General features: G+C 55.3%; 2 protein-coding genes across 3 annotated transcripts; one reads left to right on the top strand and one right to left on the bottom strand.

Annotated features, from left to right (window-relative positions):
* Window positions 1–220: 220 nt before the first annotated feature.
* Window positions 221–6,147, top strand: YBX2 (Y-box binding protein 2). The gene is made up of 9 exons (XM_019745177.2): window positions 221–733; window positions 1,338–1,401; window positions 2,513–2,546; window positions 3,419–3,508; window positions 4,102–4,386; window positions 4,539–4,642; window positions 4,965–5,142; window positions 5,560–5,644; window positions 5,760–6,147. Exons 1-8 carry the CDS (start codon window positions 457–459, stop codon window positions 5,608–5,610), a joined length of 1,083 nt encoding a protein of 360 aa, XP_019600736.2. The 5' UTR covers window positions 221–456; the 3' UTR covers window positions 5,611–5,644; window positions 5,760–6,147.
* A 428-nt stretch (window positions 6,148–6,575) lies between these two features.
* SLC2A4 (solute carrier family 2 member 4) lies at window positions 6,576–13,294 on the bottom strand. 2 transcript variants are annotated; one of them, XM_019745179.2, is made up of 11 exons: window positions 12,190–13,294; window positions 10,752–10,868; window positions 10,464–10,636; window positions 10,250–10,374; window positions 10,019–10,134; window positions 9,764–9,926; window positions 9,490–9,677; window positions 9,218–9,322; window positions 8,986–9,087; window positions 8,263–8,466; window positions 6,576–7,716 (listed from the first exon to the last, which is right to left on the bottom strand). In XM_019745179.2, exons 1-11 carry the CDS (start codon window positions 12,220–12,222, stop codon window positions 7,513–7,515), a joined length of 1,530 nt encoding a protein of 509 aa, XP_019600738.1. In that variant the 5' UTR covers window positions 12,223–13,294; the 3' UTR covers window positions 6,576–7,512. The 2 variants fall into 2 exon arrangements, with proteins under 2 accessions (XP_019600738.1, XP_019600739.1); XM_019745180.2 differs by lacking the exon at window positions 12,190–13,294 and adding an exon at window positions 11,287–11,396.
* Between the last annotated feature and the right edge of the window lie 1,413 nt (window positions 13,295–14,707).

Below are 14,707 nucleotides of genomic sequence, written 5' to 3' on the forward strand. Positions count from 1 at the left end.
GCCCTTCGCGCAGTGGCCAGGTGGCGGTTGGGGCGCCACCAACCTGTTTGATTTCCCGCGGCCGGTGGAAAGGGGCGGAGGGGGGAGGGGGAAAAGGGCCGTCGGCCAATGGGTAGGGCTGTGGGCTGTCACGTGACAACATCGGGCGGGGCCCAGGTGTACTTACAGCGCTGCGGGAGGGGGCCTAGGCCGCGGCGTGAAGTTCGAGAGGCGGGGTCGGCGTGCGGGCCAGGGAGCTGCCCCGCTAGGATTGGCCTGTGGCCGGGAGGCGGGGCCTGCGCGCGCCGCAGCTGCGGGCTGCGATTGGCCTCGGTTCAGCGCCCGCTGCCGGCGTGCGGGCGAGGCTTGGGGCGCGAGGACCGAGCCAGGCGGCGGGTTCTCGAGCCGGGGGGAGGGGCCGGGGCGGTGGCGGCGGCGGAGGAGGTGGCTGCGGGGTCCGGTACTGGACCCGGCGGGATGAGCGAGGCGGAGGCGGCAGCGGTAGCTACAGCGACCCCCGCAGCGACGGTGCCAGCCACGGCGGCAGGGGTGGTAGCGGTGGTGGTACCGGTGCCGGCGGGGGAGCCACAGAAAGCAGGCGGCGGGGCGGGCGGCGTTGGGGTTGGAGCCGCCTTGGGCTCCGCTGCTGGGACTCCCTCGGCGCCGGGCCCCCGCAACTCTGGCAACCCGTCGACGGCGGCCTCAGGGACCCCCGCACTCCCAGCCCGGAGTCAGGCGGAGAAACCGGTGCTGGGTGAGGGGGTACTCGTGCCAGGGCGGTTCTAAGGGGTCGGCGGGCTGGGGGAGGGGTATCATGGAGCCCGGCGGGGTCCGGAAAGTCAAAGGTGGGTGTGGCCCTGAGGCTCAAAGGACTAACTGGGCTGGGGGCAGTGAACCAAAGTAGGTTCCCCTGGTGGGAAATTCTTCCTGGGCGAGAGGGCGTGGTCGGCAGGTTCAGCAAGGCCCTTGAGGTGGAGGATAAACCTCAGGGTCTGGCCACGCCCCTGGGGCAGGAGACTTGGCCTAGTTGACTTGGGTTAGTACTAGGTAAATCTCCAAGCCCTGGAAGCAGACGAGGGACCCTGACATTAAGAGGGCTAGAAAAGCCCTCAGGAGGGTCTTTGTGGACCAGGTGAGTATAGGGTTTTAGGTGAAGGGCGTGGATTTGTAGGCTATGAGGAACATACCTTAGAGTTGGAAGGGTTCTAAAAGCCTGAACTTCACTGTCTGGTCACTTCCACTTGAAGTTAAGTTTACTAGGTAATAGGGAGGTAGGTTAGATATTGAAGTGTCTCAAAACTGAGTCCAACTCCATCTCTTCCTCCCCTGTCTTACCCGACTGCATCTCTGCCTGACAGCAATCCAAGTCCTGGGCACTGTCAAATGGTTCAACGTCCGGAATGGTTACGGATTCATCAACAGGTATATGAGAAACCCAGGGAGGGGGTGGAATCGGTGTCTTCCAAACTGGCCTGTGGGACTGGACACCTTCCCAACCTCATCTCTACCCCTGCCAAGGCACATGGTTGCAATGTCCAGCTGATGCTGATTGAAAGTCTTGAATCTCAGCACATATGTGGGGAAGATGAAGCCTCCTCATCTTCAAGGGCAATGGAGGGTTAACGATCTAGAAAGTTGGCAAACCTGGCTTTGATCCTCCCAGCTCCTGTCTCACCTTCTGGTTTAGTTTACCTCACTTTGGGGGCAGAATGTACCTGCTCTCTACGCCCCAGGGCTTTAGGCCTCACTCATTTCCTGTTTCAGAGAGCACATAGCTGCTCTCATAGCACTCTCATAGCTCATCTTAGAGAGCTGTTGGCTCATTTGAACCCCCCACCTGATGGGACTGAGGCCGGCGGGGATTGGGGAAGGAGCCAGCCCAGCCAGAGGCTGCTGCCTTCCTTCTCTTTGGCAGCCCCACCCACTCCCAGCAGGAGGGGCCCTAGTAGCCCATTCTGAGCAGAGCCAGGTCTCCCCCTGTGGGCCCTTTCCCAGCCTGGGCACCCTGCCCAGCCCAGCCCAGCCCTCCTGGGAGGCCCTCATTCCCTCTTAGCAGGCTGACCTTTGTGCAGCTCCAAGTGCTTTAAAGTCGGAACATTTGTTCTAGGGAAGGGCCCCTCTCTTAATTCTGGAAACTGAGGACTCCTGGAAGGTTCTGAAGGAAAACCTCCCCTCCCCCACACTGGGATCTAGGATAAACTTGGGCAGTAGGCAGGTAGTGATAGAGAGTGATCGAATATTATCTTCTATCACTCTTGGTCACTTGATGTGTTAAAAGGGGGACTGACCCTGGGGTTCACCTCCAGGCTGAGGCTGAGAATAAAGTTTGGGTACAAGTTCTTGAAGCCCAGGTTTTACACCAAGGTTTTAGGTATATTTCATACCAGCTTCTGGGGACCCTGTCTACCCCCAAGCAGCTATGGAAAGACTGGAGAAGATGTGCCTACCAATTTTAAGAATGGGCAGCTAGGGAAACCGCAGGGGAGATGAGCATCTCACCAGTCACTCCCTAATGACCCATCCTGTTCCGCAGGAATGACACCAAGGAGGATGTCTTTGTTCACCAGGTAAGAGCTAGGTTGGCTTTCTGAGGGGAGAACCCTGCCCTCTCTTCGAAGACTTTTGCCATCACCCTTAGCAGCGCAGATCGTGCTTCTTCAGCTTTTACCTCACAACAGCATGCCCACCAGGAAAGTTTCCCTCCCCATCTGCATCGGGTGCCTGAATTAACTGCCATTGGCCCCAGGTGTTGGGTTGTCTCTAAGAAATATATGTGCTGCCCTCTGGACATGGCATGCTCACTACCTACTGGGACCTGTTAACACCACAGGAATGAATCACAGGCAGTGTTCACAGGCTAGAGAGACTTGGGTGCGGTGGTTCTCAAAGTATGGTCCCTGCACCAGCAGCAGCAGCAGCAGCAGCAGCAGCAGCATCACCTGACATCCAATTTGAAGGCCTCCACCCCAGACCTACTGAATCAATCAGACTTGGGGGAGGGGCCAACAATCTTTTAACAAGCTCCCCAGGTGAGTCTGATGCACACCACAGTTTGAGAACCACTGGTTTGGTAGAAAGAGCGCTCAGTGGGATTGAGGTAAGAAGCACAGTACATTTTACCCACTTTGCAACTTAAGACTGTCTCCGCTTTTTGTTTTGCTTCTGAGTTCATGTTTCTTCCCTTTCTGAAATCCCTGCAGGGTAGAGGGAGGGGGGAGTGTGTCCTTGGGACAGTGAACTGCATTGTCGTTCCGGAGGCCCCTAGTTTATGGCTTTTCCCTTACTAAACTCTGACTACCTTCTCCTTGCCTCACCCTCCAGCCCCAGCCCACAAGCCCACAAAATGGTGAAAAGAATGAAATTGGGTGGTGGGCCCAGCAGGGATGAGAGAGACTCGGCTTGTTCATCTCACCTTTCTCATGGCCTTTCCCCTAACCAGACAGCTATTAAAAGAAACAACCCCAGGAAGTTTCTGCGCAGCGTTGGAGATGGGGAGACTGTGGAATTTGATGTCGTGGAAGGAGAGAAGGTTTGGGGGCCCACGGTGGGATATAGAGTTGACCAGGCTGGTAGGATGGTGGCCTGAAAGTCATCCCAGGCTTTGGCCCTTCTGATGCCAGCTTTTCTGGCCCTTTAGGCAAGACTGTGTTCTCACCCAGACTTTGTCATCTTTAACATTCTGGCTGCTCTAAGGAAGGTCCTAAAGACTGTGTTCCTGTCATCACTCAATAGTACCTGGATTTCTTTGTAGTTCACCAAGCACTTCTATGTCTCTTCTCCCCATGGGGCCCTCTCCCCAGGCTCCCTTTGAGTCAGCTCTCTGTGTAGTAAGATGGACAATTGCTGCAGACCTTTCTCTATCCATACCCTCTCCTCCAGTGTTAAACTCAGAGGGTTCAATAGTAGCTATTTCAAGAGGACAAGTTGCAGAGGTGGCCCCTCCTAGAAGGGTCCAAGCATGCCATTGCTCCCCCGGGGGAGAGTGGAAAGGAGTAGAAGTTAGAGGGGCTGAAGGAAAGCTGGAGAGGGGATTGAGCTAGAAGGGGGAGACTAATTATTTGAGCCATTTTGGGCATATTGTACGTTGGTTGTTGGAGCAAGTTCTCCCTACCTCCTTTCCAGGGTGCAGAAGCTGCTAATGTAACTGGGCCTGGGGGTGTGCCAGTAAAGGGCAGCCGCTATGCCCCCAATCGACGTAGATTCCGCCGATTCATCCCCCGCCCTCGCCCAGCTGCCCCACCACCCATGGTGGCAGAGGTTCCATCAGGTGGGACAGAACCAGGCAGTGAAGGGGAGCGAGCTGAAGACCCTGGGCAGAGGCCCAGACGACGGCGCCCACCACCCTTCTTTTATCGCCGTCGCTTTGTGCGAGGACCAAGGCCCCCCAACCAGCAACAGCCTATAGAGGTGAGGGGAACTGGAAATGTGGAATCAACTACCCAACTGGGAGTTGGTGAGGAGAGAGAGCAGAGTCCCCAGAGGAAGTGGAACCGAGGGTTGGGAAGAGCTGTGGACATCTGGGTCTGGGACAGCTCACCAGGGCCTCTGTATGTTCCCAGGGCACTGACGGGCTGGAACCTAAAGAGACAGCCCCATTGGAGGGGGACCAACAGCAGGGAGATGAGCGGGTGCCCCCACCCAGATTCCGGCCTAGGTACCGAAGGTAAGACTCCCTTTCCAGGGCCTTATCTTCCCCTTTACCATCCAGTATTGGGTAGGGGGATGAGAAGGGGAAGAGCTAAGCTCTTAGACAAGCCTGAAGCTAGTGGTGAGGGGGGCTGGGTAGCTGAGAGATTACTGCATAGGTGCCCTGGGGAAGCAGGTACCCCTATGGCTGGAAGCCTGGCTCCTGGGGATGGGGAAGCTGACTGGTCCACCTCTGCTAGGGGACTCCTGGGAGGGAGGGAGAAGGGAGGGAAAGAGGGACGGAGGGAGGGAAATGGTCTACACTGGACTACCTTCAGGGTCCCCACTTCTCTCTCCAGGCCTTTCCGCCCCAGGCCACCCCAGCAGCCTACCACAGAAGGTGGGGATGGCGAGACCAAGCCCAGCCAAGGTCCCACTGATGGTTCCCGGCCTGAGCCCCAGCGCCCACGAAACCGCCCCTACTTCCAGCGGCGAAGGCAGCAGCCCCCGGGACCCAGGCAGCCCACAGCCCAGGAAGTAAGGACCTTGGACTGTCTGTCTACCATGAGGCCAACGTCCCCCTCTCCCTTCTTCCCCCTCTCCTTTCTATCCTTTCCCCTTCCCTTCCCTCTCTATCCCTGTTTCCCCTTCTCCTGGCCCTGCCCCCTTCCCACCCCCTTTCATGCAGCCTGACACCAAAGAACCAGTATACTGCTGGGTCCACCTCTGGCAGGTACCCCCACCCATAGGAAACCCCAGCAGAGGCAATCAAGCCAGTGTCACCCCATGCGGACTCCCCTCTCAGCTCTGCTTGGAGCCACAGCACTAGCTGTGAATGTGAATTGAGAGGAATAGGAAGGGGCTATGGAAGTGGGAGGAGGAAAGGTAGAAGGGTGAAGTTGGGGGGCCCTAAAGAACAGGAGGGTATCAACTGATCACCCCTTTTCTCTCTAGACCTCAGCCCCCATCAATAGTGGGGACCCCACCACCACCATACTGGAGTGATTCCAACTCAAAGGACACCCAGAGCTACCATCTGGTGAGTGTCTGCTCCTGGGGTGGGTCGGGGGTGGGATGGGGGGATCCAAGAGGGTGGGGAACTGGGTCCTGATAAGTCGATAGTCATGACTTGTCTATTTCTTTTTCTCTCTCAGGTAATCTGCCAGTTTTTCCAACTGACCTATACCCTACCCAGTACCCCCCACCCCCTTTTCCCATAATTCATGACATCAGAACACCGGCTTTTCCCCCTTTTCCTTGAGACTCAGGAGGGCCAAAGCAACAGCCTTTTGCTTTTTTTTTTCTCTCTCCCCTACCAAGAGTTAAAGGAAGAGATCCATCCTTTTTGTTCAGAGGCAGCAATTCCCTCCCCTAAATCAGGCTGAGAAGGAACTAGCCAGCTGTTATCTCCTCCTGGTTGTTTTTCTTTCCCATCCCAGTTTATTTTTTGTTTCCCCTCTACCTCCGACCTCTGAAGCCATTTTATGAACTGTCATGTGCCACCTGAGCCTCCAGTAAAAACAAAAACAGGCTTTCCTGTTGTCTTGGTCTCTGCCTCTTTTCTGTTATGAGAATTGCGGGTAACTTGCTGGTGAAGGTGGGGAGGAGGAGGATGTGGGGTAGTGGGCAGGGTCTGGTCTTTAATCCTTGTTCCCATGTTTCTAGCTGTGCAGCTCTGAACAAGTGCTTTCATCCCTGTGAGAATCATTTTTCCCATCTGTAAAATGGGGATAATATTTCCCTTGTAGAATGAATGTTTTGTAAAGTACCAAGAGCAGTCTGGCACTTGCAGCTACTTATTAGCATTTACTATTAAAAGCAATGACTAAAAATATAAGTGAGGGCATGAGTGACAGCATCCAGAGGATTCTTCAGCCTCAAGCTGAAGCAGGATAGAGGGAAGTAGAGGGGGGAGGGGAAGTTATGGTGCCTGTCTGAGCCTGTCCTTGAATGCCTCCACGACAGGACGCTTGTCTCATACAGTGACTTTATATACGTATCTATATATTTACATTTAGTACAACAGACTTTCAGTTTCTTCTCCCTAACCCTTCTTTTTTAAACATATACAAAAATATCTGAAGGCTCCTCCCAGCCCAGTGTTTACAGGCAGCCTTTCAAATCCCTCTTTCCCTTAGTTGGTCAAAAGCCTGCGGGTACAACACCCTTCCAGGATGGGAGAGCACGAAAGAGCTGGGGCCCCCATATGGCAGCCTTGGGAAGCAGTTGGGGTAGGGCCTGGAGCCCTAAGTCTAGAGGCGGGAGCTTGCTGTCCCTTCCTCTCATCACATACGGGCACATGTTCCCTCTTGCCTGGAAGGTTGAATGAGAAGATTGAGCCTGCTGTGAGAGAGGTGAGGTTAGACCTTGGGAGGGTGCATCCTTTGCCATGGAGGGGTGAAAACAGAACCCTCTTCACCCACATTCTATGAGGCAAGAATTCAGAGGAAGTGCCAGAGAGTGAGAGGAGTCCAAAGTGGCAGGAAACTTCTCCAGTCCTGCTCTGTTCCTGTTCTGTGCTTCTGTTAACCCCCACTAAAGTCAGTCCTAGAGCCCTTCCTCCCTCTAATACCCCATCTCTCCAGAGAGTGAAAAGTATTCTGGAGCTTAGGCGGGGTGGGGATGGGGATGGTGTGGGCTATGGAGGAAGGAGGAAGGGGATGAGAGGGGAGACTGGCCCACCCTGATGGCCACAGCATAACCATAACACATAAATAATCCAAGAGAGTCACATGAGGGGAATGAGGGGCTACTCAGACCACCTCTCCCTCCAGCTTCCCAATTCCACCAGGCTGCAGGGGCTTTCTCTACCCTGGAAGTGATGGGGAAGAGAGGGTTAAAGTGCTGCAGAGGAAAGGAGGGGTCTCTGGGGACATAGAACTGGCTCTCCCACCCCTGCCTGGCCCCTCAGTCATTCTCATCTGGCCCTAAGTACTCAAGTTCGGTGCTGGGCTTCACCTCCTGCTCTAAAAGAGAGGGTGTCCGGTGGAAGGCGGCTGAGATCTGGTCAAAGGTCCGGCCTCGGGTTTCAGGCACTTTTAAGAAGGTGAAGATGAAGAAGCCAAGCAGGAGGACCGCAAATAGAAGGAAGACGTAGGGACCCATAGCATCCTGGGACAGGCAGAGAAAGAGGTGTTGACAGAGGTAAGGGGAGTGGAGGGGTGATTTCAGGCAAGCCAGGAGCTAAAGTCCCTCATAAGGAGCTGGGATACTGCAGAAAGCAGGTGGCTCCTTTGCAGGGCAATGGAAGTTACCAGGAATGAGAATTTAGTGAAAAAAGGATTCTCTGAACCCCAACTCTCCTATAGTTTTTCACCCTCTTACCATCCTGAGTTACTGCACTCAGAGTGGATTCCCAACTGTTCGCAATATTAATATGAAGTTTATAATTAATTTTTATTCCTAGTCTAAATAAGTTATACCACTAGTTTGTTTTGAAGACACCTGTGTTGCTATGCAATCTAGTTCAGCTCCCTTCTTTCCTTTGATTCTAGTGGAGCAGGTAGTCTTCAGGGCCCATGTGGTCCAACAAAGTGATCCCCAGACCAGTAGTTTGTGGACTGGGGGAGTACCTGACTGGAAAGCCAGTGGGCTAGCTGTGAGTTGTCCCCTTCTGGCCTGTGGTATGGGAGATTGGGACAGGGGCAGGCCACCTACCGCAACATACTGGAAACCCATGCCAATGAGGAAGTTGCATGTCCAGTTGGAGAAACCAGCCACGGCCATGGCTGCTGGGCGGGGGCCCTGGCTGAAGAGCTCAGCCACGATGAACCAGGGGATGGGGCCAGGGCCAATCTCAAAGAACGCCACAAAGCCGAAGATGGCCACGATGGAGACATAGCTCATGGCTGGAACCCGCTCCTGGGGGCCAAGCAGGGAGGGTGGGAATTCAGGTCAGGTCTTTCTGAATTTTCCTTTGCCCTTAACCCAGAGAACTGAAATCTACCCTTTCCAGTAGCTCATGGCAGGGGGGCGGGATCTGCCACCCTAGGTTAGAACAGGCCCTTGAACATTTCCGAGCACTGACATTCAGCTGGCTACCCTATGCTGATTCAAGGCAGAAGGAATGCTATGGACTTTCAGCTATTAAAATGGTCAATTCCCCCTTGGTTCTAAAGCTGGGTCCTTAGGAATGTTTGTTCCTGGGGCTGGAGAGTGCCTCTCCTTCCTGGCTGCCAGAGTTGTGCTCCAGTTTCTTTCCAGAGTGGGAGGAAGTACAGCCTGGGTCCCTCGGGAGCACAGACCATGGTCCTAGCTCATGAGCTGGTCCCAGGATCAAAGGCACGTATGTTGAGCCATGGTCCTGGCTGGCCACAGAGCCTCTTGGAGTAGTCCCCATGGGTTGGGCTGTTGGTCCCCTTCCCATTTCCCAGGCCTCACCAGCAGAAGCAGAGCCACAGTCATCAAGATGGCGCAGCCACACATTCCCGCCAGGCCCAGGAGATGGAGTGTCCGGCGCCCAGCCCGTTCCACCAACAACACCTATGGGGAGAGTCAGGGCTTGGTGGGGTGGAGGGTCTTCGGGAACAGGATTTGGGATGGGTTGGGGGGGTGGAGACAACCAAGGGATGTGAAGCCAATGGTGGAGGCCATTCCAGAGGCCAGCAGTTACCGAGACCAAGGTGAAAACTGTGTTGACTACACCGGCTCCTATGGTGGCATAGGCTGGCTGCCCTACCCCTGCCGTCTCGAAGATGCTGGTTGAATAATAGAAAACCTAGAAGTGGGGGAGAAGAAAAGGGGATGACAGGGATGTTCCTTCCTCCCTGCAGCCACACCAAAATGGACTGACTCTGAGTTTTAAGGGAGGGGGCTTTTCCCCTTCTACCCTCCTCTTGGGCTATTCCCTAACCCTGCCCTTCCCGGAGGCTGCTGCATACATACAGCATTGATGCCTGAGAGCTGCTGACTCAGCTGCAGCACAACTGCAATGATTAGGGGCTGCCGGTGAGTACGGCTGCCCAAGAGCTGCAGCAGGGACAGTGGCCGCTCACGCTCCAGCTTCCGCTTCTCCTCCTTCAGCTCAGCCAGTGCTCCAGACACATCAGCCCAGCCTGTCAGGCGCTTCAGACCTGGAGGTAGAAAGGGTCAGGCCTGAGAGGGCAAGGAGAAGGTCTGGGAGGGGAACAGGCACTAGCAAAATGGGGTGGAAGCTTACTCTTTTTGGCGGGCCCCTCCAGGTTCCGGATGATGTAGAGGTAGCGAGGGCTTTCTGGGCAGAAGGGCAGCAGGACTAGCTGCAGGAGGGCAGGCAGCACTGTGATGCTCAGGAGTAGTGGCCATAGGGTGGCAGTGCCCAGCATGGACTCCAAGCCCAGCACCTGTGGGAGAAGGAAAGTAGGCTATTCAGCCTGTTCTCCGGAGCCCCACCCCAATCCCCTGTCTATCCTCCCATGAGGCCACGCCCAGTCACCTGGGCGATCAGAATGCCAATGACGATGGCCAGTTGGTTGAGCGTCCCCAAGGCACCCCGCAAGTGAGTGGGGGCGATCTCCCCCACGTACATAGGCACAAGCCCTGATGTCAGCCCTGGGCAGAGGGAAGAAGACAGGGCTGAGGCAGATGCCCCTCCCCCCCTGCCCTGCAAACCCAGGAATGGTGAAGGAGAGCCGGGCACTGGGCAGGACCATGTGCCTGTGGGTACCTGAGTAGGCGCCAATGAGGAACCGTCCAAGAATGAGCATCTCATAGGAAGCAGCAGCATTGGCCAGGCCCATGAGGGCACCTCCCAGCACTGCCAAGGTGTTGTTGATCAGCATTGCCCTCTTCCTGGCAGGCAGATAGTGGAGCTATGAGAGTTAGGGTGCCTGTGCTATGGCTCCCTTCCTGTTCCCAACCCTTGCCCTCCAGCCCCATACCTTCCCAGCCACTGAGAGATGACACCGATGAGAAAGGAGGAGATCATGCCGCCCACAGAAAAGATGGCCACCGAGAGAGACCAGAGGGTGGTGAGGGTGCCTGGGGGGATAGAGCTTGGTCCATCAGGCCCCTGCCTCCCCAGCCATGTCTCATTGTAGCTCTGTTCAATCACCTGGGGGGACAGCAGAGGAGTAAGTCACTGCAGACCCTTCCCTCTCTGCTCACCCCTGCTGTACCCTGCCCTCCCTGTTTGGGCAGCCCCACTCTGCCAGCCGCAGGCCCCTCACCTTCTGAGGGGCATTGATGACCCCAATGTTGTAGCCAAACTGCAGAGAGCCAAGCACAGCAGAGAATACAGCGAGGACCAGGGTCGCAGTGACTTGTTGCTGAGGGGGTTCCCCTTCCTGGGAAGGCCGAACAGAGAGGAGGCATGTCACATAGAATCGTGGTTTCTTTCCTTCCTCCAGGGGCCAGGGCCAGGGCCCAGCCAGAACTTTATGATACTAGGTTCCATCCAACATGTTGGGTGAGGGAAAGTGGGTAGTATTAGGACCTGCCAAAAGATCTTAGTGTAAACAGGAGCAGGAAGAACCCCACAGTAACCAGGGCATGGTGGAGAAACTGGATGTTTGAGTTCGGCCAGCAGAGAAATGTTTGAGGACCTAGGTCTCACAATTCCTCTGTGACCTTGGGACAGGCTTGGCCTTAAAAGACACAAATTCAGATTTGTGTGACCTTGGGCAAGTCACTTCCCAACTCTGAACCTAGGTTTCCTTTAGGCTAATTAGGGGAAATAGAGGGGATGTTGCCTGCTTTGCCTACCTGTCAGTGAAAGCGTGACAATCAAATGTTAAGGGTATCTCTGTTAGTGGTGGTTTTATAAAAAACTGACAAGTGCCTTATCATCATCAGCTGCTGTCTTCTTCCCTCCCCTCTGGGGGTTTTCTCAACTGGCTTCTGGAGGCCCCCAACAGGTTCAAGAAGAGCAATTCCAAAAAGGACATCGCGGTCATTCCTCCCGGCCTATGGCCCTTGCGGTGGCCTTCTCAGTCTCCGCCCCGGCCTTCCCTCCCCCTCTAAGCCCCGATGAAGGGCGGGGGACCGTGCCCGGCTTTTGCCGGGGAGAGCGGTGCCCAAGGGATGGGGGCGGGAAGGTGGTGTGAGGGGCGGTGGCGGTCCCTAGCCAGCAGCACAGAGAGTCTCCAAGCGGAAATCTGAGCTGGGGGTGGGGGTGGGGGGGATGCCACTCCTCTGCCCCTCCACCAACCATGGGGCCAAGGGAAAGTTCAGCGTCCTGAAGAACGGCCAGGAGTGGGGGTGGGGGCCAACAGAGAGCCTCTGGTCCTCGAAAAATTTCCCGCGAGTCGGGACAGACGGACTGCTCCTGGAGGCCAATACCCGCCCATGCTTTCTCAAGCTGGATGGAGGACAGGGTGTCCCTGATCCCGACGCAACTTGCGCTGTACTAGAGAAGGGGGCGAACCCTGGTCTCACAAAATCCAACTGTGGCCCGTGCTCCTGAACGGTCCCCCAGACCTACTCAGCCACTTGTAGAGACTGGAATCCGACAGTCACGGGTTGTCCAGCGGAGTGTAAATAGCCAGGCCCCCACTTCCACCCCCTGCGCCTGCGCAGGGACTGCCCCCTAGCTGACCCCAACTGCGACCCCAGCCCGAGAAAAGTGGGACCCGTGACCCCGTTCCTCCACCGCATGCTGAACCCTACTTCTGAGCCGATTTGTTGGAAGCCCGACGGCATCTCGTCTCAGGAGCTGGAGGCACAGGGGCTTCAGAAGAGGGAGGAGACTGGGGGGGTCTGCGGTCCGGCTTGGCGAGCAGAGGGCGCGGGCGCGACGGGGATCCCGGTGCGAAGTGCGGAGGGAGGGTTTAGCGGACCCACAGCAACAAGTCAAGGAGTCGGAGAGCGGCAGGGCTTCGGAAGATCTGGCAGAGCCGGGCTGGGGGGGAAAAGACCCGAGGAGCCCCCGCATCCCTCACGGGCCACGCCCTTCACAACACCCATTGGCCAGGAGCCCGCACACCCCAGAAGACCACGCCCACTTTCTAAGCCTGAGGTTTAGAATTTGGCACCAGTTAGTTATTGGGTGGACCAGCGAGGCCACGCCCCTCGTGTTCCCGCCAGCCTCCCGCTGGGAAGTTTTGAGAAAAATTTCTTGGAGTATAGAAGGACTCGTCCCCTCCGTGTGAAGACTCTGCCCACCAGCCAAAGATTGGGGCTGAAGAGGCGACTTAAAAATCCTGCGCTGCAGGTCGGGAAAGCGAGGTCCGAGAGGAGGGTATACTCTCCAGAGAGAGAACTCTCGCGGCCTGAGACTGCATACGAGCCGGCGCGCTGGGTGCGTGAGGAGCAATGGCCTAAAGTAACCCACGGCGGTTATTTTTAGCTCCCACGTTGGGAGACGCCAAATGTCAGGTCCCAGGTGTCCCGGCCTGTCCCGGGTGGGGGAGGGCCGGGAGATGGATCCTTAAAGGGTCCGTGACACATTTCCCATGAAGGGATGGCCGTGGGGGACAGGAAATTCCGTTCCTAGTGGGTCGGATGTCACGGCTTGTTGGCTCTCTTTCCATACATCCTTGCTCTGGGTACAACCTATCTGGGCCTTTCCCTATCCCAGTTCCCCACGTTGATTCTTGGAGGAGGCCCGAGGGACAGTGGTCACACCAACCACACCACCAGCCCTGAGGTCCCTGAGCCGCCACGCATGTACTGGCCTCATGGACGGTTTGGACACGCTTTCTGGAGGCCGCTCAGGGTTTGAATCCGCAGCTAAATCCAGCATGTCCAGACAGAAGCGGAACACTCCGAGCACGTGCGACTCAGAACACAGGGCTCAGAAGCGCGGGGCTCTAGTGCCACCTGGAGGGAGAGCGAGGACCCGCTTGCGGATGGGACCAAGATAGTCTCTGGCCCACTGGCCCAGCCATTCTACCTCTCTTGAGGCTTCCATTACATCCAACCCCTGACTCTTTCTGGAGCTTCAGATCAGAGTGTTCGGCTACCGCCTGGATGGAGCAGCTCACAAGATCAGAATGTCCAAACCTGCTCCTCCTAACTTTGTCATCCCAGTGAATGGTCTCACTCTGTCACTTCTATCAGAATCCTGGAAGTCATACTTGATTCTTCCTCTCTTGCAGCCCCCTTTATCCAGTTAGTTACCAACGTTGGTGTTTTTACCTCCTAAACTTACAGTCATCTGATTTTCTTCACCTGTCCTGCTGCCAGTTTGGTCCAGACCACCGTCATCCTGACTGGTCTTCCTGCTGCTCCTCTTCCCTTATACAGAGGGAAGAGTACAATACAAAAAACTCAACCTCATCACTCCTGCCCCAGAAATCACTGGCTCTTTGTTGCCCCCACTGTCAAGTTCAAACCCTTTTCAGAATGAACAAACACTCCTGCTTTTCATCTCCTGCCTCTTCCTCATTTTCTAATTTCTCCATTCAAGTTTTAGTCAATACCTAACTACATCTTGTGCCCAGAACACTCAGTGCTATTTCATCCCTTGGTGTCTTTGTCATACTAATTCCTCAGTCTGGAATACCAGAGCATTCCTGTTCATCCTTCAGAAAGGCTCAACCCCTCTGTGAAACCTTCCTTAGCTTTCCTTCAGAAATCCATGTGTCCCTAATGACATATATTGTCATCATGTCTTCTCTGTACTTTAACCTTGAGGGTAGAAGTTCACCTTGTTTACCTCTGTATCTCCAGCCAGCCTAGGGGCGGGGACTCAGTAAATGTTTGTTGAATGAATGAAATGAGGGTCTTCTGATAGCGGAAAACACAGATTGGGGAGCAATCACAAAGGAGAGAACCAGTTGCTAAGTGTCTCCACGTACCTGACTGACAGGATGGAGATGAAGAACTAAGGTCTGAATATTGAGGAGAACCAATCATTTATGAGCAGAAAGGAACAGAAGCAATTGATGGAAGCAGAGAGAAAATGATCAGGAAAGTAAAAGGAGAACCACAAAGGGAGGAGGGCAGGGAAAGCAGAGAAAGGTACTGAGGAGAAAAAAGGAATTAGGAGGGAGGCACAGGTCGGGGACAGATGAAAAGTCGGTGTAGGTGAAGTGCAGGGCTGGGGTCCAGCACACTCAGATCTGTCCTGCCATTCAGGGCAAGGCACATTCTTGCTCTTATTCAGATGCTTTGTTTCTGATGCTTCTCAAGGACCCATCTGGGAGTTTAAACCCCAGGGAAAGCAGGATCAAGGAAAGCAAGT

Source organism: Rhinolophus sinicus, linkage group LG15 (genome assembly GCF_036562045.2).
Source record: "Rhinolophus sinicus isolate RSC01 linkage group LG15, ASM3656204v1, whole genome shotgun sequence".
Classification (NCBI taxonomy): Eukaryota; Metazoa; Chordata; class Mammalia; order Chiroptera; family Rhinolophidae; genus Rhinolophus; species Rhinolophus sinicus.

Bases quoted from the DNA above. Each gene is read 5' to 3' on its own strand.
- YBX2 (XM_019745177.2), top strand. From the start codon at position 457: ATGAGCGAGGCGGAGGCGGCAGCGGTAGCTACAGCGACCCCCGCAGCG. The intron at 734-1,337 runs GTGAGGGGGTAC...TCTGCCTGACAG, and splicing joins GGCGGAGAAACCGGTGCTGG to CAATCCAAGTCCTGGGCACT. The intron at 4,643-4,964 runs GTAAGACTCCCT...TTCTCTCTCCAG, and splicing joins TTCCGGCCTAGGTACCGAAG to GCCTTTCCGCCCCAGGCCAC.
- SLC2A4 (XM_019745179.2), bottom strand. From the start codon at position 12,222: ATGCCGTCGGGCTTCCAACAAATCGGCTCAGAA. The intron at 10,135-10,249 runs GTACCCACAGGC...CCCTCTGCCCAG, and splicing joins CCTCATTGGCGCCTACTCAG to GGCTGACATCAGGGCTTGTG. The intron at 8,467-8,985 runs GTGAGGCCTGGG...CTTGGCCCCCAG, and splicing joins CTGTGGCTCTGCTTCTGCTG to GAGCGGGTTCCAGCCATGAG.